The sequence below is a fragment of the Alligator sinensis genome, unplaced genomic scaffold (genome assembly GCF_000455745.1).
Source record: "Alligator sinensis unplaced genomic scaffold, ASM45574v1 scaffold1060_1, whole genome shotgun sequence".
Classification (NCBI taxonomy): domain Eukaryota; kingdom Metazoa; phylum Chordata; order Crocodylia; family Alligatoridae; genus Alligator; species Alligator sinensis.
Window position 1 is genome coordinate 177,144 of NW_005842907.1, and position 20,512 is coordinate 197,655.

General features: G+C 49.8%; 1 protein-coding gene and 1 non-coding gene across 4 annotated transcripts in view; both read right to left on the reverse strand.

The window, feature by feature from the left end:
- AP1G1 (adaptor related protein complex 1 subunit gamma 1) overlaps positions 1–20,512 on the reverse strand; it is a 33,180-nt gene that overhangs the window by 7,843 nt on the left and 4,825 nt on the right. For 2 of the 3 annotated variants that reach the window (XR_003091867.1, XM_025192234.1), the window contains exons 3-18: positions 16,991–17,132; positions 16,023–16,119; positions 14,673–14,749; positions 13,456–13,464; positions 10,762–10,857; positions 10,303–10,383; positions 9,898–9,996; positions 9,473–9,528; positions 8,577–8,690; positions 5,512–5,652; positions 4,906–4,960; positions 2,459–2,581; positions 2,042–2,131; positions 1,721–1,848; positions 1,104–1,208; positions 234–375 (exon numbers count right to left, since the gene is read on the reverse strand). Coding sequence is in view for 2 of the 3 variants with exons in the window: in XM_025192234.1 (XP_025048019.1) it covers positions 234–375; positions 1,104–1,208; positions 1,721–1,848; positions 2,042–2,131; positions 2,459–2,581; positions 4,906–4,960; positions 5,512–5,652; positions 8,577–8,690; positions 9,473–9,528; positions 9,898–9,996; positions 10,303–10,383; positions 10,762–10,857; positions 13,456–13,464; positions 14,673–14,749; positions 16,023–16,119; positions 16,991–17,132 (1,555 nt within the window). In the remaining variant the exon portion in view is untranslated. The remainder of the gene's footprint in view (positions 1–233; positions 376–1,103; positions 1,209–1,720; positions 1,849–2,041; positions 2,132–2,458; positions 2,582–4,905; positions 4,961–5,511; positions 5,653–8,576; positions 8,691–9,472; positions 9,529–9,897; positions 9,997–10,302; positions 10,384–10,761; positions 10,858–13,455; positions 13,465–14,672; positions 14,750–16,022; positions 16,120–16,990; positions 17,133–20,512) is intronic. The other variant, XM_025192235.1, reaches the window with a different exon arrangement.
- Positions 6,880–6,966, reverse strand: LOC112548062. Its single transcript, XR_003091868.1, has one exon. It is a non-coding gene; the product is annotated as a small nucleolar RNA SNORD71 (small nucleolar RNA).

Genomic DNA, 20,512 nt, shown 5'->3' on the forward strand with positions numbered 1-20,512 from the left:
GCCCGCCCCCTGCCTGTGCTCTTGTTGTGCCAGCCTCTGCTGCCCACTGACCTGCTCCCCTGGCCTGGGAACCAGCAGGGGAGAGGTTGCATCAGGCAGTCAAGACCTGGGTCGAAGAAGCTGGCAACAAGGAGTGAGGTGCTCACTGGGGAGACGGCACTGGTCTCCCAGCACCTTAGGTCATTCTGACAGTGGGAAAGGCTGCACCGTGGGAAGGGGGCAGCTTCCATTACCTGACTGGTGGGCTGCAGCCCAGGAGGAGGAGGTTTGGTTTCCAGCACTGCTGGCTCTGTCTCTCCATTGGTCTGTACGACCTCAGTGGGGCCATTAGTGGTCACCTTCTCCATAACAGGCATTCTCTCAAGCAGGGCTGGCCTGAAAGAAGCTGACACGGTTACACTGTGCCATCTCCCCTGGTCCCAACCCAAACCCCAAGACACAGTGAGAACGGGGTGCACAGAGTACCTGCCCTTCCCTGTTGGAGCTATGGGATCACACAAACAAGCCTGAGCCAGCTAAAGACTCTGACCCTGCCTCACCCAGTGTAACCTTGCTACTGACTGACACTGTCCCACATAGCAGGGATGGAGATAAGTCCTGTCCCCATTAGCTACATGAGACAGGTTCCACTGCAAGGCTGGCACAGGAAGCCAGGACTCAAGGGGAGAATGGCTCAGCAGATCAGGCAGTAAAGCTAGAAGATCCAATGGGAACAGCAGTTATTCACTACCAGCCTCAGCAACTTGACCAGGAAGATGATCACCTGGGTCTGAGGCCCAGTAGCCCCTCCTGAAAGGGCAGAGACTAAGCACAGGAGGCAGGGTGTGTGCACAAGGGCAGGTGACATGCCAGTTCAAGCTTCTGCAACCAAAGCAGTAGAGGAGAAAATCCTTTGCCCCAAAAGGTGGCACTCCCCACTGAGAGGTGAAGCTAGAGCCACTAAGCGTGATGCTGACCAGACTCCTAGCAAACTGCTGACATATCTGGAGTGCTGAAGAATGGGAAGCTGCACTAGTCAGAATCGTGAGCTCTGGCAGGAGTCACACAGGCCTTGGGGCTAGCCTCTCCCTAGTGGCACCACACAGGGAACCTCTTGCACTCACCTCATGTGGTCATACTTCTTGAAGAGTGCATTGTATTCCACTGCTCTCTGCTGGAGCTCCACGTCAATGCTGCTGCCGTAGATGGACACCACCTTCTTGATGCGGCTGCAGGACAGATGGGGACCAACAGGTCTTAAGCCAGGGATCAGGGCGCACCTGCAGGGCTGTCACTGCCTAGCAGAGGTCTGTGGAACCCCTGGTAACTCAGCAGGGACACCCATTTTAGCTTAGTTTTTGACCTGGTGTCTACACAGCCCTGCATGTCTCTGTTGTTTAGCTATCACTTGGCTGGAATACCATGATGCATGCTGCCCAACAGCCCCCGGAGAGATGCGTGCAAGGAAGAGAGCTGCTCATTCTCTTCTGGCAAAGCAGAGGGGAAATCAGGACAGTGCATAACTAAGTGAGGAGTCTCTTACCCAACAAAGAACTTTCAAGCACAACTGCCAGCATCTGGCTGCAGTCTCCACAGATTGCAGACTAGCCACAAACACGCACACAAAGGTCAGACACTATCTGACCAATACCCTGACTCAGTTCCAGCACAGCCGGCACCCATGGATCTTTACCACCCGTCCTACCCTCCCATGCCATGCCAGCACCTGCCAGACACTCACTTGACTGTGCAGGTGAACCGAGTGGAAAGCTTCATGATGGCAGTGAGAGCGTAGCCTCGCGTGACGGATACAGACATGTTTGATATCAGGATGCTTTCCAAGATATCAAGCACTTCATCTTCCGTTACCTGCAGGAACCAAGAAACCAGAGGACAAGTGTCAAACGTCTGTGAAGCAGACCCTTCCCAGGCACACAACAAGGTCACTTCCTCTCTCGCTGCCATGGTGGGCGAGTGGCAGCTGCTCATGCAAATCTCCTCCTCTCCCATGTGCCCAAGAGCACCTGACTCTGGCCCCAGCTTCCTCCTCCCACAGGTGTACCTGAATTGGCTCCTCCTCTTCACACTGACCAGACACCAGCAGATCTCCATACTCTCCTATGCACCAGGAGGCCACCTGCACCAGGGACTGCTGTAAGAAGAATCAACCAGATACATCAGGAACAAGCTGTGCAATATGCGAGTAAACAGAGCCGAGGACCAGAACAGCTGACCTAGAGTACATGCAGCAGGTGTGGTCCTCTGGCCAGGCTCGAAGCCAGATTCCCAATAGGGCAAGAACAGGAAGAGTGTGTCACCAAACAAAAAGGGATAGCCAAGGAAAATACCAGGCTCCCACCCCTACTTGAAACTGGTGATGGATGTTACGCTTGGCCTGGAGCTTACTTAGCAAGCACCAAGTAATACTGGCTTATGACAACAGCAGCATGGAAACCAGAGGTCACTGCTGGGCAAGTACCTGGGAGTAGTCGCCAAAGATAGCTTTGTAGAGTCTCTGCACAGTGTAGGCATGCATCTCCATGCTGTTGGTTATCAGCTGGATCAGGTTGGGGACAGCATCATCACGAACATAGCTCCCTGCCTGAAAGAGAAGTCACATCTTTAAGGAACATGCCAGGTGTCCCTGGTTCCACCTTCTTCCAACATACTCCAAAGAGCCTTACAAGCCACCTGAGGTCTGCTAGCAGTTCAAGGATTTCACCCTCCCTCCACATTTGCTAAATCTACTTGTCACATCTCATCAAATCCAAACTGGGAGCTCTCTGGGGAGGTGACTTATGATGCATGCACACAACAATGAGCCTTAATTGGGATCCTGCCTCCCCAGTGGGGGAAAAAGAGAAGTTGGCTTGACAACTTCTCCTGGCCACTGGCACTAGCTCTGGTGCCCGCATAGAAGGGCCACAAAGACAAGACTCTCTTCAGAGGTTTATGCTGGGCCCATCATAGGGGCCAGGAGAAGATGATACCAGGTATGTAAACCAGATGTACTATATACATTTTCCCCGCTGGTGGGGAACAGCTGCAGTTTCCTAATGCTGTACATTTGAGTCCAAAACATTCTCTGGACAGAGTAACACAGCATTACACGGGCTCCCAGAAGCTTTTCTTTACTTGCCTGCATGGCAAAATGGTACCTCATGGCCAATGTTTTCCTTTTCCACCTTATGACAACTGGAGGAGCAGGTGCCCCGACAAAGGGAATCCCTCTGAGCTCTCTCACAGGCCTGAAGGAATGACTTCTCTACAGACCAGCCCACCTTGTATGAATTCATCCACACTGAGGGCATGGCACAGAGGAACCCTGGACTTCAATACCAACAGTAGCAGCATGGGAGGCAGCGGCACCAGGCCCTTCATACCAGAAGTGTCTTTGAAAAAACCCTTGGCTTTTGATGAAGGCAGTCAGATCCCACTCCGATGAAGGAGGATGAGTCCAAGGACTGACCTGCCAGCCTGCCTTTACAGGCCCTTTGGTTAAAGGCCAGGAACCTGAATACTGAGAGCCACTGAAGGAGGTGATACTTCCCCTCTATCAGGCGCTGGTCAGACCGCAGTTGGAGTAGTGTGTGCAGTTTTGGGCGCCGCACTTCAAGAGGGATGTGAATAACCTGGAGAGGGTCCCAAAGAAGGGCCGCTTGTATGGTTAAGGGCCTGCAGACCAAGCCCTACGAGGAGAGACTGGGGCACCTGGAACTCTTCAGCCTCCGCAAGAGAAGGTTGAGAGGCGACCTTGTGGCTGCCTATAAGTTCATCACGGGGGCACAGAAGAGAATTGGTGAGGTTTTACTCACCAAGGCACCCCTGGTGGTTACAAGAAATAATGGCCACAAGCTAGCAGAGAGCAGATTTAGACTGGACATTAGGAAGAACTTCTTCACAGTTCGAGTGGCCAAGGTCTGGAACGGGCTCCCAAGGGAGGTGGTGCTCTCCCCTACCCTGGGGGTCTTCAAGAGGAGGTTAGATAAGCATCTAGCTGGGGTCATCTAAACCCAGCACACTTTCCTGTCATCTAGCCCCAGCCCTCTTCCCTGCCTATGCAGGGGGTCGGACTCGATGATCTATTGAGGTCCCTTCCGACCCTAGCATCTATGAATCTATGCATCAGATGATCCACCCTCAACCCAAAAGCAGCTGTGGCAGAAAATCCAAAGAGAATGTGTGCAACCCTGATGAGCACCGTTTCCTAGCCGGCCCCTTCCATAGCTCCTCTCAATGTTCAGGAGTTGGCTCTCATGGAAAATAATAACTGTTAATCATAACCAAGGATGCTGCTCCTTTCTGTACTGGGACCCACATAATGGGACCATTCTGGCACCTGAGCTAATCCCAGTTCCTCAGTAGAAGAGCTATAGTCTCAAGTGTGCCTGTCACCTTCACCAGGTTGGCCAAAAACAAATCATCAGGTGAAACAGCAGACAGATCAGCTGGCCCTCAGTATTGTGGTTACAAAAAGGAACCTAGGACTACCTGACTAAGGTGGTCTGTACTGACAAGGCCCTCGTCCCTCAGGCAGCATTTGGCCCCTTGGCCATGGCTCTCCCGAAAGGGCTTGCGTTTCCTTTTCTATCTGCATTGCCTGCAGCGCAAGGAGGCCCTGAACCCAGCTGGAACCTCTGGGGATGCTCCAACACGAGCCACAATGACACCATTCCATGGCAGCTTCCCCCAGGCTCTGTTGAAATGTGCTTTTTGTCTCCCAAAAATAACATGAAAAGAATGACCTTGCCAAAGGTTTCAGGACCCCACTATCCACCCCAAAAGGTGCTGCATTCATGCACTGAGGCTGGCTGTTGGCAGCAGGACAGCCCACAGTGGCCAAAGACTAAATGCCAACGCAGCCTCATCTCTGCAGGGTTAGAGCAAAGTGCTCACGGGCTCTCAGGGAACAGGCTTGCTACTTACCGTTGTCAGGACTCGCATGATTGTGTCTATGTGCCAACGCTTGGAAGGGGCATATCTGAGAAAACAATTTGGAAATCAAGTCAAAAGGTGACTACCATCAGCAGCTCCCGCTGGCATCCAAGCCTCCTCTCCATTCACCTCCCAGCCCTTTGCCTTCCAGGAAGTCTTTTCACATTCCTTTGGAACCTGTCTCTCTCCAACCTACAGGATGTCAGCTTTGACAGACCAGCATCACGATGCAGCCCAGGGCACTCTGCGCAAACAGCGCCACAAGGCTGTTCTGCCAGCTAGAACACGCCCCCCACCAGTCACAGTGCAACAAGCTGGATGCGCCAAATGCAGCATCTTGCTGCTCCTTGGAATACAGTCCAAGTCCTGGACTTGTTTAACGACAGACCCAGTTAAGCTCCCACATAAGATGCCCGTCCCACAGCAGTCAGCACTAGACCGTACTGCTCCTCTGGACAGGCCTCCTGCCAACTTGCACAAGGCTCAGTCTGCAGCCTACTGAAGTGTCCCAGCCTCGTTTCTTCTAGGCAGAGGAACAGTGCACTCCTACACAATTCCAGACCCCAGGAGGGCATAACGTGCACATTAAGTCCTTACTTTTCTGCTGCAAGGAATATTCCAGATGCACAATCTGCCTTGAACTCAGGCTCACAGGAATCCAGGAAATACAGCAGTTCCTTCATCATTCCACGGATGTTGTTTCCATTAACCAGAGCAAAGCTCAGTTCCATTGCACGCCTGGGACAAGATGGAGGCAAGGGTAACAAGTGACTCAGCTATCACAGGCTGCACAAATGCTTGTTTCACAAAGAAGAGGCAGCAATGTTCGTTTACCCTGAGAGGGGAAGGGGCTCTGAAGCAAAGAGCCATCACCTTCCCATCCATGGGCTGTTTCCAAGTTCTCCACCAAAGGGATAAAACAAAACAATGGAGCGGTCCCAGTAGTCTGCAAAAATCTGTGCCTGCAGCTAAGTTCAGCTGAGACATGGGAGAGATGGCAGGACAACCGCAGGCTTTGGCAGGCTTCACAGATTTTAGTTCAATTACCTGACTTCCTCCACAATCCAAAACAAGCCAAGCCAGAGCACCTCACCCAGCAACCCCTGCATTCAGATCATAGCAGCTAGTCAGACTAGACACCCAGACTGGATTTAAAGGCTCCAAGTAATGGAGAGCCCACCATGCACCCAGGCCAGCTGTTGCAGGGGTTACCTCCAACCCCAGTGGTAAAAGTTTGGTTGGCCCTAGCTTCTATCCGTCAACTCTTTTTTTCAGCTGTTAAACCAGGGAGCTCTACAGCAGAGGCCTTCTGCCCATGTAAGCACCTGCTGGCAGTCACCAACCTACCCCTTACCCTACTCCCCGATAAGCTACACAGACTGAGCTCATACCATTCTAAAGGCAATATTTCCAGATCTCAAAACATCAGTCCTGAAGCTCCTTCCTAAATCTCCCCAGTTTCCCACCATTTCGGCACAGTTTGGGACTAGGGACTCATGTTCAGCTGGGTCCATTTAAATCCAAGTCCTTCTGTTCCTGCTATTTAATAAAAGGTCTCTTATGCCTAACCCTGCTGGGCAACAGGCTCGTCCATGCGCGCGTCAGGTTAACCAACAACACAGCCAGAGGCACTTTGCACAAATGGTAAATGCTGCTCACCACAAACACATTTTTTGAACATATTAAGGGATTTGTTCTCTTTATGGAGCTACCAGCCCCAGTTTGATCAAATCTGGCATTTGCACCGAGGTTCACATGAAGAAGGCATTTTGAACTGCACCACCCAGGCATTTCACACATTACAACCTGGCTACTGGAGACAGGGACAGGGCTCAACAGAGGACCAACAGCAAAACGTATAAGATGGCCACACTTTTCCCTGCACCCATTTCCACAAGTTCAAGCCTCATAGCTTCATCCGCTCCAAGGAGTCCATCATGCTGTAAGCCTATGGCTGGAATGACAAGTGCGTTGTCAGCAGCTTGAGTGTCAGCATTGCAAGAGAACGCTCTGCCGATGGATCACTCTAAAGCTTCATCCTTCAACAGCACAGAACAGAGTACAAGTTTCCCTGGGGCTCCAGCATGCATTCAATTTCCTAGCAGTCTCCGACACGTCTCACCTGACGTCCTATACTCAGAGGCCATGCTAGTCCCTGACAACACAGCCATGCCTCTATTTATAGCCCCATGCAAGTCCCAAGTCAGCAGCAGAGATATTCTGATCTACAGAATCCTTGTGCTGTAAGGATAGATTATGCAAAACCTACTAAAAAGACAGACTAAGCCCAGCTTTAACAGAAAAGCAAATGCAAAGAAATCAGAACCCCCTGGGCAGACAACAGCAAAGGGCAAAAAGAAACCTAGAATACAGTAGCACAAAATGCAGATTCACCTTGGCAATTAGTGTTCCGTATGTACAGACCATCATCATTATAGTACAATCAAGAGGGTCAAAAAAGGAGTCAGGACATCTCAAAGGGGGAAACAAATCCTGTCTGCAATATGCCGACAGCAAGAGGGTAAAAAAATCTAGGGCTGCAAATGCAGAGACATCGCATCACAGAGCAAGCACACAATGGTCTCCGTCTCTCCGATTCTGGTGCAAAGATGCATGGTACATTGCACTGAGTTCTAGTCTCCAATTAGAGAAAGACTCCTGACAAACAGGAGGGAGTTTAGAGAGAATGGTCAAAGAGTTGGGAAGGAGACTTAGGAGAAAGATTAAATGAACTGAATATATGCAGCTCAGCCAGCGAGGAGACATGAGGGAGTGGGATGGGAACCATAACAACAGCCCACTGATCCAGCAGGTACAAAGACCAGAGGGGGAAGAGTAACTTGACTGTGGTTAAAATGGTCATCAGAAGTAACAAGACAAAATTAAGAGGAAGAAAATTTAGGCCAAATATCAGGAAAAACCTTCTTAATAGCAAGACGGAGTAGGCTCCAAATCCCCCAAAGGAGCAAGCTGCAACCTCACACTGAGCACTAAGAAGGAACAAGGAATGCTTCTGCAGTACAAGGAGCAAAGCCGGACAATCTAACAGATCTGCCTCCCCATCCATCTTCCCAAGTCTTCTTGCCTAGAACCTGTACAATAGCAGAGCCCTGCATAAAACCCAGAACAGTGCAGAGCTGCCTAGTCCTCCACACAGAACAGAGCTGCTCTGGACATGCAGTAATAAGGTCATGGTGTCACTGTAGCTCCAATGGTCCAGGGAGCATGAGGGAAGCAAGGTCTGTTGGGCGATATCATTTAATGAACCAAATACATAGCTGGGAGGGACATCAGATAAGCTGTACACAAGGAGTTAAAAAAGCCACTGCTCCTTAGCTTGCAGCATCTGCTTCCTCCCTAGAGCTGAGGGAAGGCACTCTGAGCAGTTTTCAGGTGCAAGTCTCTCCCCCAACTGGAGAGCTGATTGAATAAAAGACATCACAGACCAAGCCTTGCTTCTGGCATGTGGGGCATTTACAGCTGAAGGGGGGTTTTACCAAAAAGAGGCAAACTGCATTTGACACAAGTCAGTTTGAGGCTCAGTCCGAACTCCCGTGTTCCACAGCACAGGTCTACATTATCCTGAACAGTTAACCTGCCTCTCCCCTCTCACTGCTCACAGTGCAATCAGGACTCAACCAGTTCACCAATTGTGCAGTTACCGTTTAATGGAAACATCCAGATCCTTCAGGCAATCCACAATGGTACTTCTGTGCCGCTGGACCGCATTGTGATCCGTCTGCACTGTCTTCAACAAAGATGTCAAGGCTACGTATCTGGGATAAGAACACAAGGCAGAATCCCACGTTAACTCTAGCCATCCTCTTTCATTGTAAAAAAATGTTACCCTTTCTCTGACAAAGCAACATGGATGGCCCCATGCCACTGAGAGCCAAAGGAAATGTAGCATGCTGCTATCTGCCCTGCCCAAAGGAGGGTCTCCAATTGGTGTATGCAATTTGCATACCAGAGTCGAATCAGACCCTTTCAACCTGGAAGGTTGGCTACACTGCTGCCACCAACCCATGGCTCATTCACCTGGACAAGCAGCACTCTGGCTCAGAGTCATCACGCAAAAGCCAGGATAAATATGCACCTTATAGGCCAAATAAGATATATAGAGCGCACAATCTTTTGTGAACTTCAGCTCACTTCCTCAGTGCTGTGAAAGGACTATACTGTAGTCTGCTATGTAGTCCAGTGTATACAGCAGAGCGAGTCTGGAATCCTCATACCAGCCCAGATCAAACTGCCTACTGCTGCTTCAGCCAAGAAAGGAAAGCAAGCAACTTCATTGGCTACTGGAATAAGCCTTATCCAGACTATTACAGGACATCAGGCAATAGTTCCAGACCTGCTGGCCAGGAAGCAAAGGGCCAGGATCAGATATGTGGACAGATGTGGAAGCATAACATAGTTGTGAATGCCAGTTTGCCACATCCACACCTTCAGCACTTGCCACCACTTGGTCTTATGCTACTCTGCTTTGGCAGAATCTTCACATAACAGTATCCCACATACTCTCCTCCACCTCTGACACACTCCCCATTGAACTTACCTAATATTTTTGTCGTTGTTTAACAGGAAACGGCCTAGGATGTTAATGGCTAACACCTGCAGAAAGAGTTCGAGATGGTTAGTGTCCACAAGAGGCTACTATTTTGCATCACTGCTCCACAAACCCTCAGCCTCTTGCTGCCAAAGCTACTAGCAGGGGTTTAGCCGAGAGGCAGGAGAGAGCTCCATATACCAGCAAACCAGATGCCATACATAGCAGCAGGCTGCTCTCTTTAGAAAAGTCTCTCCCCCAGAGGCAGTGAATTCACTCTGGGCCTCACTACTTCAGGAAAGTTAAGCATAACAGTTAGCCTTCACAGGCTTTCTGGCATGCCCAGCCCCAGGAGATGTGTTCCATTGAATCAGTCACCTCACAGCTAAACTCCCATGCGCCTGGCAAAGAGCACCAGGGTAAGGGCTACATACTCGCAGTCCGCTCTCAGACTTGATGTCCATGATAGTCAGCACAGTCTCGTAGAGAATGGCATTTCCCACATTTTTACTTGTTTCTGTATTGGTAGCGACCTGGAAGAAACCAAAGAAAAAGTAACTATAGCCAGTATCTGGAAGGTGCACAGCAGCCTACCAGTATTCTGTTGTTCTGTGAAAGCAGGGCACTATCTTCCCACACACCCAGATTTATTTTTGCCAGGACAAAAATCACAGCCCATAGGAGCCTACACCTGCATAATGAGAGCCACCACCTGTTGCTGCAGGGAAAGACCAGTCATCCCATGTGAAGTACTGGGAAACCACACTCACTAAAAGTAGCAAAATGAAGTTAAAAGGGACAATTCTGGCTGAATCTCAGCTTAGCCTGGCAGGCCTCACCTGTGCAAGTATGTCATTCATTGCTTCACTTGAGTCATCATCATTGCGTCCCAGAATTCTTAGTAACCGCAGGATCCGCACCTGGAAGGACAAAATGCAGGAAATTCCATCACATCAGACAAGTGCCTATGGCATCTAATAGAAAAGCACAGGAGACGCAGGTCAGATGCGATCTGGCAATGAAACCAGTTGTCTGCTTTAGAGCAGAGAGGAGGATCTGAGCTCTCTTCCCTTGACGGGATCATTCCTAGGTCCACAATTTTTATTGTGCTTATGTCTCCTCCCTCAGAACCAGAACCACAAGGACCAGGAAACGGAACTGAGAACCCCAATGAGGCTAGGAGCCGTGCTCCCCCTCCTCCCCCAACCAAGAGCTTGCACAATGTGCTAGGAGCACAGAGGCCAAGCCCCCAAACAGCAATGGAGATATAGCTAGTCACGAGCTTCTCCAGTCCTTACCTGCAGGAAGGGGTCACTGATCCCAGACACATCATGCTCTGGTGAATATCCAGACATGATAAGGTTTTTTAGGATACGAACTAACTGGGGTACAAGCTGAGAGAGAGAGAGAGAGAGAAAGAGTCATCAGATACTCCATGCAGTTAGACCCTCCTCACACTTTTGAAGTAGGGATCCAAGAATGAGCCCTGCACTTGGATGTGAGGGCAGTATACAGATCCTCCCTCATGTAGCCCAGCCCGTGGTACTAGGGAAGCCTTCTCTGAATACCCATGACTCAGCAAGGGGACACCCAAACCTCTGGCCAGGTGCCGACCCCTACCACAGCTGCTCAGAGCGCTGTCCTGCCAGCTCTCAGTCAATACAGACATTTGCAGAGCTGCTCTCAATGCCATACAGGAAGAATGCAACCCCCTGCCAGTAGCAGGTGGAAAGGAGGGGGCTGGGACTTCTGTGCTGTCCCCGACCTGGCTGCAGAGCACTTCCACATCACCCTCTGGCTCCTTTGGGCTCTATTCCATAGGGAAGAGACCACACCTCTGTTACAAAAAGTCCTGATCCTGAGGGCTCTGTGACAGTGCAGAAGCAGGAAGATCTAGCAATGGTCACCCTAACTCTGATGGAAGAAGGAGCATTTTCGTTCCTCCTCTCCCTCTTGGATTGTCCACGAGACCCTGGAAGGAGATTCTCCACCTTGTCTCCCTCCCCCAGAATCCATTAGTGGGCAGCTCTTCCCCTGCTGGATCCAGAGCCTGCCACCAAACCCTGCCCTTGCTGCTCACAGGTCTACCCACATGATGCTGGCCCAATTGCCCTCATTTCCACTGCTGCTCAGAGGTTCTGGGTAGCAGCTGTGAACTTGTATTCAAGGCTCTGGCCTGCAGCAGCAGCGCCAAAACTGCCCATTGATTCAGGAAGACAATGCTGCAGCCTGTTCTGCTCAGACCTGGAAACCTTTTGAACTACAGGGGCTAGAACATTACAGCAAGAGCATAGATCCTGCAGGTATGCTGGCCTGGGTCTCTGGGGACAGCTTCCCAATCCCAGCCTGTGTCTGCCTTTAGGAAGGTGGCATCTCTATGCAACAGCTTGACTGACAGTGCTAAAGATGGAGGGAGCAGAGACAGGGGTCTCCTTAATGAGACCAACTCTAGGACTGGGAGCAACATAATGGCACTGTTCTGAGGCAGCGCATAGCTCTAGGGGCATTCTCTGATTAGGGCAATGAGGGCGCATGCTAGTGACCACAGCACTGGGGTCGGGATTCCACGGGCCAGTTGCCACAGGCCTGCTGTATGTTTGCAACAAAACATCACATAGCAGATGTGCATTGCATAGGAGATAAACAGAGGCCTATTAAATCGCTACTTCCTGCCAAAATCCTCCTGTTACTAATAGAAGTGGACTGGTACAGCACAGAGTGGGCAGGGAGGGAGAGGGGTGATGCAATAGCCCCCCGTTTTACTCTCTCCCTTCTATGAGAACTTTTCTCGTGCAGTGGTGCTGCAGCCTGATTGCCAGGCGACTTGCTGTGATGTTAAAGTCAACCTAATAGCTCTGCAACTGAAACAAACTAAACCCTCCCATCCCATTCTTTCCAGTGAGTACAGAAGCTAGCATGAGAACTTCCTAGTCAGCTACCTCCGCTGCAGTCTTTTCTGCCAGCAGGACTGACTGCTGGACCCTGGCAGGCTGCCGAGGGGGGCAGGGACAGGGACTGTGTGCTCCAGAGAAGGGGCACTGGTCAGCAGACAGGGTCTGGCAGTTTGGTAGCAGTGCAGAGCTGAGCTGAGCTGATCTGCAGCGCTCCAGCAGCACAGAACATACACTGTGGGCAATGTCCCGTGCCATCAAGATGCTCTGCCAGCAAGGACCACTTCCACTTGTAGGTTTCAGCTGGCCCTGTCGCTTTTCTGCCTCTCCCCAAGACCTTGGAAGCCTTCCGGAGGCCCTTGTAGAAATGACTGAAAAGGGCACTTTCCTTCCAACCTGAGGGAGGTGTGGTTTTCTACTAGCTGCCTGCAAGGGACAGGCAGAGGACTCCCCTCCCACAGGACACTGTGTGCACGAGCATTCTTGGAGCCCCGCTTCGCACTTGGCTTTCTTATGCACAGGGCATGCGACTACGACTGATGACAGGACAAACAGAGGGAAAGGCTACAGCCATAAAGGTCAGTTGCTGCCCCACCTTCCATCCCTACAGCCAGCTGCTCCAAGGTGAGGAGTAATAAGCCAAGTATGTGGAGTGTGCCTGTTCTGAACAAGGTGGCCTGTGATCCCCTGTACGCTTCCCAGGGCTACTAAACCTGCTGGCCCTTGTATAAAAGGGCAGGGTTCAAATTCCCCAGAGCTGGTGAAGCAAAGCCCACGTTGCAACAAGGAGAATACACTCAGGCTCCCGTGCAGAAGCACCCCAGGAGGTTCCTAGTGCTCCTCAAACAAGCAAACAACAAACCAAAGCAGGTTCAATCTGAGTGGCTACAACTGAGATCCAGGGCTGCTGCAGACACAGGAGTTTAGTGACAGGACATGACTGGACCACAACAAACATGTTAGACAGCAGGGCTGAACCTAGCACGTGACATTAGTCACAAAGGCAGCATTGATGCATGATGCCTCCATGTGGTGACTGGACACAAAGCAGCCTCTACAGACCCACGCCAGCATGCACCATCTAGAAAAGTTAATGCTTACCTTCTCATTCTAACACAGAGCAGGATTCCAAACAGACAAGAGGGACAAAACAGACGAAGCAGGCATTAGGGACAGTCCAGTGTCATACTGTCCACAGCATAAACCACCACAAGAGAGATGGCTAGAAGAGAGCGCAACCAAAACAAGGACCTGGTACAGGCATTAGACTCAGTGCCTCACTGCTCTCCCAGCGCTGCATTAGCCGCTAAGGAGAGACAGTGATGGGCAACGGCTCCAGGCACTTCCATCGCCCCATCACACATGCCCCTCCTCTGGCACACATGGCCGGGGGCAGGGAGAACCCCAGCTCCAACATGGCAACATGCCCAGGCCTCAGGAAGAACGTGTACTGGCCATGCAGGCCAAAGGAGCTTGTTGCTAGGAGTGATCAGCGCAGCAACTGGCTCCATCAGCTTTTGCTTGGTTTCCAGTTCCTCCCTTGCCCAAAGGGATTGGAACCATGTGCCAAGGAGGCCTTCCAACCACTTCTGAAGGAAGTTACAGTTCTACAGTTAAATTCTGAAAGCAGTAGACACAGCAAGAGGTTACAGCAGGCAGGGGCAAGAGACTGGTGCCAAGTAGAGAGTGATGTAACAGAAGAGCATCCCATTCTAGCCCTGGGAAGGACACTGTTGGCTCTTGAACTCTCACCCGCTACCCTGGCAACCCTAGGGCAAGGCCCTCGGTACCACCTGCAAGGTGGATAGGAACTGTATTGCAAGTGCTTCACATCTGGCACGTGCAAAGACAAGCATGTAAGACTAAGGCTCATGTGTGAAGTGTAACTTTTACTTTAGCCCCCTTCTCATTAATTACACAGAAGGAGATAAAAGATATCCCACTCCTGAGGCCTTTGTACAACCAGGTACAGAAGAAATGGGATTCCCCTGAATACAGGTGACAGAACTCGCTGCAAGTTTTATACTGAACATGCATGAAAGTGATCCATCAGCTGCTAACAACTTACCTCTTTCACAAGGACACTCAAGAATGATCACACAGAAGATTCCCAATTCAATTTGTGATTGTGTGTATAACGTGTTAAAATATTTGTGAAGCACAAAGCATACAGCAGTCTCGTGTTCCTCACGCAAAACTAGACATGGATTTTGGTCAAGCTTCTGTTCACACCCCTTTGGCCACGAGCAAGGAAGGATGATGTCAGCCCAGAAAGAATACGTGAACTATCAGCAACACTAGTGAAACTTTGCACTTACCTTTCTGAAGTGTGCTAGCATGTCTGGGCTTCTCTCACACATCTCTGTGAGAAGGACAACTGATGTGTGAAGAACACCTGTAAGGCCAGAAACAAAAACTAGCTGCGTTTATCTTACAAAGGCTTCAGGCCTGATAAAGATGAAAGCCACAAACACCAGAAAACAGAAGCTGCAGATCTATAATGTCCCTCACCTGAGCTATTCTGTCCAAAAGGAGATGCACTGCATTTGCAGCAGGCCCCGAAAGCCAGCAAGCATACATAGTTTGTAGTGGAGTAGCAGCTAGACAGAAAAGGGCCCTGTCTAGAGGGGATTATATGCTACACAGACAAGGCAGACAGCAAGATGCAGGCTAATGTAAGAGGTTGAAGAAGCAAAACCTGTTCACTACACTTGCATGGAGCTGCTTTTCTTACTCCCTAGATTTGCTGACCCTGTCTCAGGGCTGCTGTCACACCCCTCTATTCCCACAGCATAGGAGGGCAGGTGTGTGAACTAGGAGAATGGACTATGTGATGTCAGGCATGGTTTGATATGAAAGGACAAGGTGTCCAATGTTTGGATAGTTGTCCTTAAATGCTACACCTGAACAAGCACTTCAACTCAGAAGAGAGGTGCAGAAAACAGCATCCAAAACAACACATTTCAAGCTTGCAAAAAAGTTATTCTCTGACCAAGACTGTTCTGGGTCCAAAGAACAGCTATGTAAAGTGGCCCCTTCTTGCTCAGCAGCCTGTTTTGCATTGCAAGAACCATGCAATTCATCTAGTCCCAAGAGCACTACTGAGATCCTGCCACTCAGGGAACACAAGCTAAGCGCTATCCTGTTTTGCTCACCAGTTCCAACTGTATTGTCTTGATATAGTCACGTCACAGACAAGCCAGATCCCAGGCGGGGCTTGTAACCTGAACAGCCAGAAGGTCTGTGGTCTTGTGCAAGAGTGCCTTGAGCTCAGAGGAGGTTCACATGGAACCCCATAGGGCCATTCTTGCAAGGGAGAAACATACCACAAATTAAAGTCCACTTTGCTAGAGGCCCTTTAAGTAGCACATCAGATACAGTCACTATCTTATTTACCATTTCATCTGCCTTGAAAGAAAAGCAGCAAGTGCTTTGGCAAATCAACAGAAATACCAGTGTCTGTGGATTATGTTGTGCAGCTTCCTACAGAAGCAGAGAATCACCTCTAGCTCTTTGCCTTCTGTCCTATGCAAAGCATCTGCTCTCACAAAAACAGAACTACACAGCATCCATAGCTCTCAGCCAAAGGCTGGGTTAGATGGAAGTATATGCAACCCCTACAGGGAGGAGCAGGTAGGACAAGGCAGGTCCTTGCCTGCTGACATTACCATGGTTCTTCTCATTCAGCAGGTTTTTGGTGGCTGGCAGGAACATCTCCATGAGTTCAGGCACCTTCCTGATGACATGCACAGCACACAATGCTGCCTGTAAGAGGAAAGCAGCATTGTTAAGCACTTCCCTGCTGTGGACTGTTGCCAGCTGACTCCAAGGAGTAGCCATCAGGACCAGAGATTTCACAGAGGTGCCTACTCCTAGATTAAAGCTAACAAGACAAGTGTGTTCATTATCTTAACATGTGCTGCATGTTCTCATGTGCAAAGCCTGCCCATGACCACCAAGTCCTGGCTCTTGCCTTGTGGACATTTCAGTTTTGAGCACACTAAGGTGAAAGTTCAGGCATGACACCAGGCACCCGGGGGGGATCTGTGGTTATCCTCCACATCCTCCTGTCAGAGACGACAAGGCTGATCGCACCACACACGCTCCTGTGGTGCTTCCAGCCTCCTCCAAGCATCTCCCCCAGCAGTGGCCAAGAACAGTGCCTACCCTAGCTAGGGCCTCTGCACCTGCCAGTGGCCTCCCCCATCTCATTCAGAGCTTGCATATATGCTGTCTTTGGAGCTCTTCCCTGACGGCCATTTGAGAAAACTTCAAATCTGCATCCACATTTTAACTGATAACCTTACTGGTGCGATTGGAGGCATCAAGGTCAACAATGGAGAAGACAATCAACTAACTGCCCCATACTGTTAGGGGCATTCCTCCAGGTCAGAGGGAAGATCCCAGCAGGTGAGAGGGTGCATATGCGCGACGTAAGGAGTTCTGTGCTACTGCCATCTAGGCTTTCTTTGCTCTGTGTTCAGGAAAGGATCTGTGGCCTCTACCTCTGCCAGGGCATGGTGTCCGAGTAACATCCAGCTGGAGTGCTCCAGACCACCTAGCACACTAGCTATCTTCGGGGTCTGCTGTCTGCCCACACTTTAGCCAGCAAGTGCTCTGGGAGCTCCCCATGTACCTTCTTCCTTAGGTAAGAGTTGGAGGTTTTGAGGAGTTTCTCCACCTCTCCAGCAAGGTCTCGGCACATCTCTGAGGAGCCCATGCAGCCAAGGGTGCAGAGTGCCAGCCCCTGCACATATTGTGTGCTGTGATTAAGGTCACTGCAAACAGAAAGCAAGAGCAAGCCAGTCAGCATACACATAGGAAACTCTGTACAGGAGAGAGCTCAGACTGTAGGTATGGGCTGGGAAGCAAAGTGTTGTACTGGACAGGTAGCCAGGCTGTTGGAGTAAGGGTGGGGAGCAGTGGTCATACACATCAGAATGATCTGCCAACACACACTGCCTTCTGGAAAGGGCACAAGGGAAGTGACCATCAAGCAGGTATCCTGCAAGAAACTATCAAGTAGGTATCACAGCACTGGGGCACAAGGACCAACCTGGGAGGACCACAGCCATGCACAACCTCATTTCCTCCTTTGGGAGCATGACGGTTCCCAGCCGCTCCTCCCCAGATGTTCCTTCTGCCACAGGTGCTTCAGCCAGTGACAGAGGCCATCTCTGCTTCATACAAGATGGGGAGAGAAGGAAGGAGCCTTCCAACCTTCTGCAAACCAGAAGGGTCTCCACACAAGTGACTATCATCAAGGTAAGGAGTTATGTTTTTAGGCAGCAAGGGTGCAAGGTCATCGCTTTTGGGATGAGAAACAGTTGTGTACTACACATCTGTGGCAGTCCTAGGCCAGGGCAGAAGAACCCCATCAGAGTGGAGGTCAGCAAGCCAGCAACCCTTAATCACAATGATCACCAGTTTCATCCCCTTCCCCCTATGCAATAATACAGGGTGCAAGTTCACAGTGAGTCAATGTCTGTTACTATTATACACAGAGCTGCATGCACTGGTGAGGAGTGGCAGGGAGGGCAGTTACAGAAGTTACTTTGGTTCAAAAGTTTTCAAAACAGCCTCCCAGAGGCTTGGCAGACTGGCTGGTGTTCACTTGTGAATCTGAACATGGGGCTGCAGATGGAGAGAATGCAGAGAACAGGAGTTTTGCTCAACAAGTCATGGCTTAAAAGATCATAGGAAAGTCAGGCTGGAACAGACCTCAAAGTCATCTAGTCCAGTGCCCTGCTCAAAGCAGGAGCATTCCTGACTAAACCATCCCAGCTAAGTGTCTGTCTAACCACTCTTGAAAGTTTCTAAGGATGGAGGTTCCACAACTTCCGTAGGTAGCCCATTCCAATGCCTGACCACCCTCACCATCAGAAAAAGTTCCTCCTAATCTCCAACCTAAATTCCCCCTGCTCCAGCTTGAGGCTTTTGCTCCTAGTTTTGTCCTGTATGGCCACAGAGAAAAGCCCACCTCCATCATCTCTATAATCACCCTTCAGATATTTGAAGACTTATCAAATCCCAACTCACTATTCTCTTCCCCAGTCTAAAGAACCCCAGGTCTTTCAGCCTCTCATAGGTCTCATTTCCCAGGCCCCTGATCATTTTTATTGCTCTGCACTGGACTCTTCCCAAACTGTCCACATCCTTCTTGAAGTGTGGGTCCCAAAACTGGACAGGACTCCAGGTAAGGCCTCACCAGTGCTGAATAGAGCAGAAAAATTGCTTTCCCCAATTTGCAAGTAACACACCTGTTAATACAACCCAGGATGCTGTTGGCTACCCCCACCCTGCACCACCTCCACAATAAGAGTGCACTGTTGACTCATATTCAGCTTATGGTCAGTCCCATGCAACTCCCCCACCACTCCCAAGTCCTTCTCTGCAACACTGCAGCCTAGCCAGTCAGTCATTCTCCAGCCTGTATTTGTGCGTGCAGTTATTCTGTCCCAAAGACAGGACTTTGCACCTGTCTTTGCTGAGCCTGTCTTCTGGTTGATTGTGGACCATTTCTCCAGATTATTCTAGATCCTACCTCTGCCCTCTGAAGCATCCACAATTCCACCCAACTTTGCTCAGCATGAATTCGATCCCACTATCCAAACCATTAGTGAAGATATTACACAACACTGGACCCAGGACACACCCCTGGAAAACCCCACTTGATACCTCCTCCCAACAAAACGCCGAGACATCGAGGATTACTTGATAAGAATAATGATCCAACCAGTTGTGTCCACCATACATGATCCAGTAATTGTTGAAGAGGCACTGTTATTGGGGCTCTCAAGGAGACCCAATTTCTGTTACAGGGCACCATCCTGCCATAAAATTAAGTGCCCAGAGCAAGAAAAGGATTTGCTACCACCTGTACCAATGTTACCCTAAAAACAAATCAATAAAAAGCTCACCAAGATCCCCAGACTTCAGTTCAGGGACAACACAATGGGGAAGAATCTAGTGCCAGAAACAGTTTGACAAGGTCTCTGCGTGCATCATGGAGATGCCCAACAGTAACTATTTTAGAACACCGCTTTAACTATATGCTTAAAAAGGAATTTATGCCCTAGTTTCTCCTCCAGAAGTAGTCTGCCTATCAGTGATCTTTCATTAACAGTTTCTATGCCTTCCCAATTTTGTGTGTAGTTTGATCTCTTCCCTACATCTTACATTCACCTCAAAAGCCTTTGAATTTAGCTCACACCTGCCTTGGCAGCCCTACTTATTTCATTCTCGCTTGATCACCTTTAGAAATACTATCTGTTCACAACTTGATGAAGAGGTGAATCCTGACTCTGTTAAAGCCAGCAAAACTTGTTTAAAATACATGGGGTTAGGAGAGACAACCCCAGTATACCTGACCTTCGGCTGCTATACTAATGCAAATCACACCAGCAGCAGAAAGGAAGAGACATGCAGCTTTCCCAAGGTAACTCGGAGCGTATGGCTATTACTGCACCTTACCAGCAGGGTAGACAATAATAGCGTCTATCTTTGGCAAATGATTACTGTCTCCTTCCCCATCTCCCAATGTCCCTGATCCATTGGGATTGAGAGCACAGAACTATCAGCACCAGTACTTCTATCTTCTGCAAGACTTTCATCCACACCATCCAACACACAACTCTTTTTCAAGGCATTTTATAAATGCTTATTTGATACAAAAGGAGCGATGCAAAGCAGTGGGGTTGCTAGGTACAAAACATGCCTGACAAATCCATACAAACAAGGCAATGAAAAGTTAATCCACTGAACAGCACGTGCCCTTTACTCATCCATCCGCAAACATTATGACGTCTACCACAGGCTGTGTGGCAACCTTAACTTTGCTCTTCTGGTTATGTCACCACACTCGATCACTTCTACACACAAGCCTTTGCCAAATGAATTACTACCTTTATTACTGCAGCACCTAGAAATTTGTCATAAACCAGGATCCCACTGCACTACAGACACAGAACAAGGCCATCACTCTTGCCCCAGAGCTCAAAATCTAAGAAGTCTTCCCAATCTGTCCACACCTTCCTTGAACTGCAGCAGTCAACACTGGACACTCCAGGGAAGGCCTCACCAGCCTTTCCCACCTCTAAGCTGGGGTCTCAACAACAGGATTTCCTGCATCTTGATGCAAATCAAAGCTTTCCTGCTG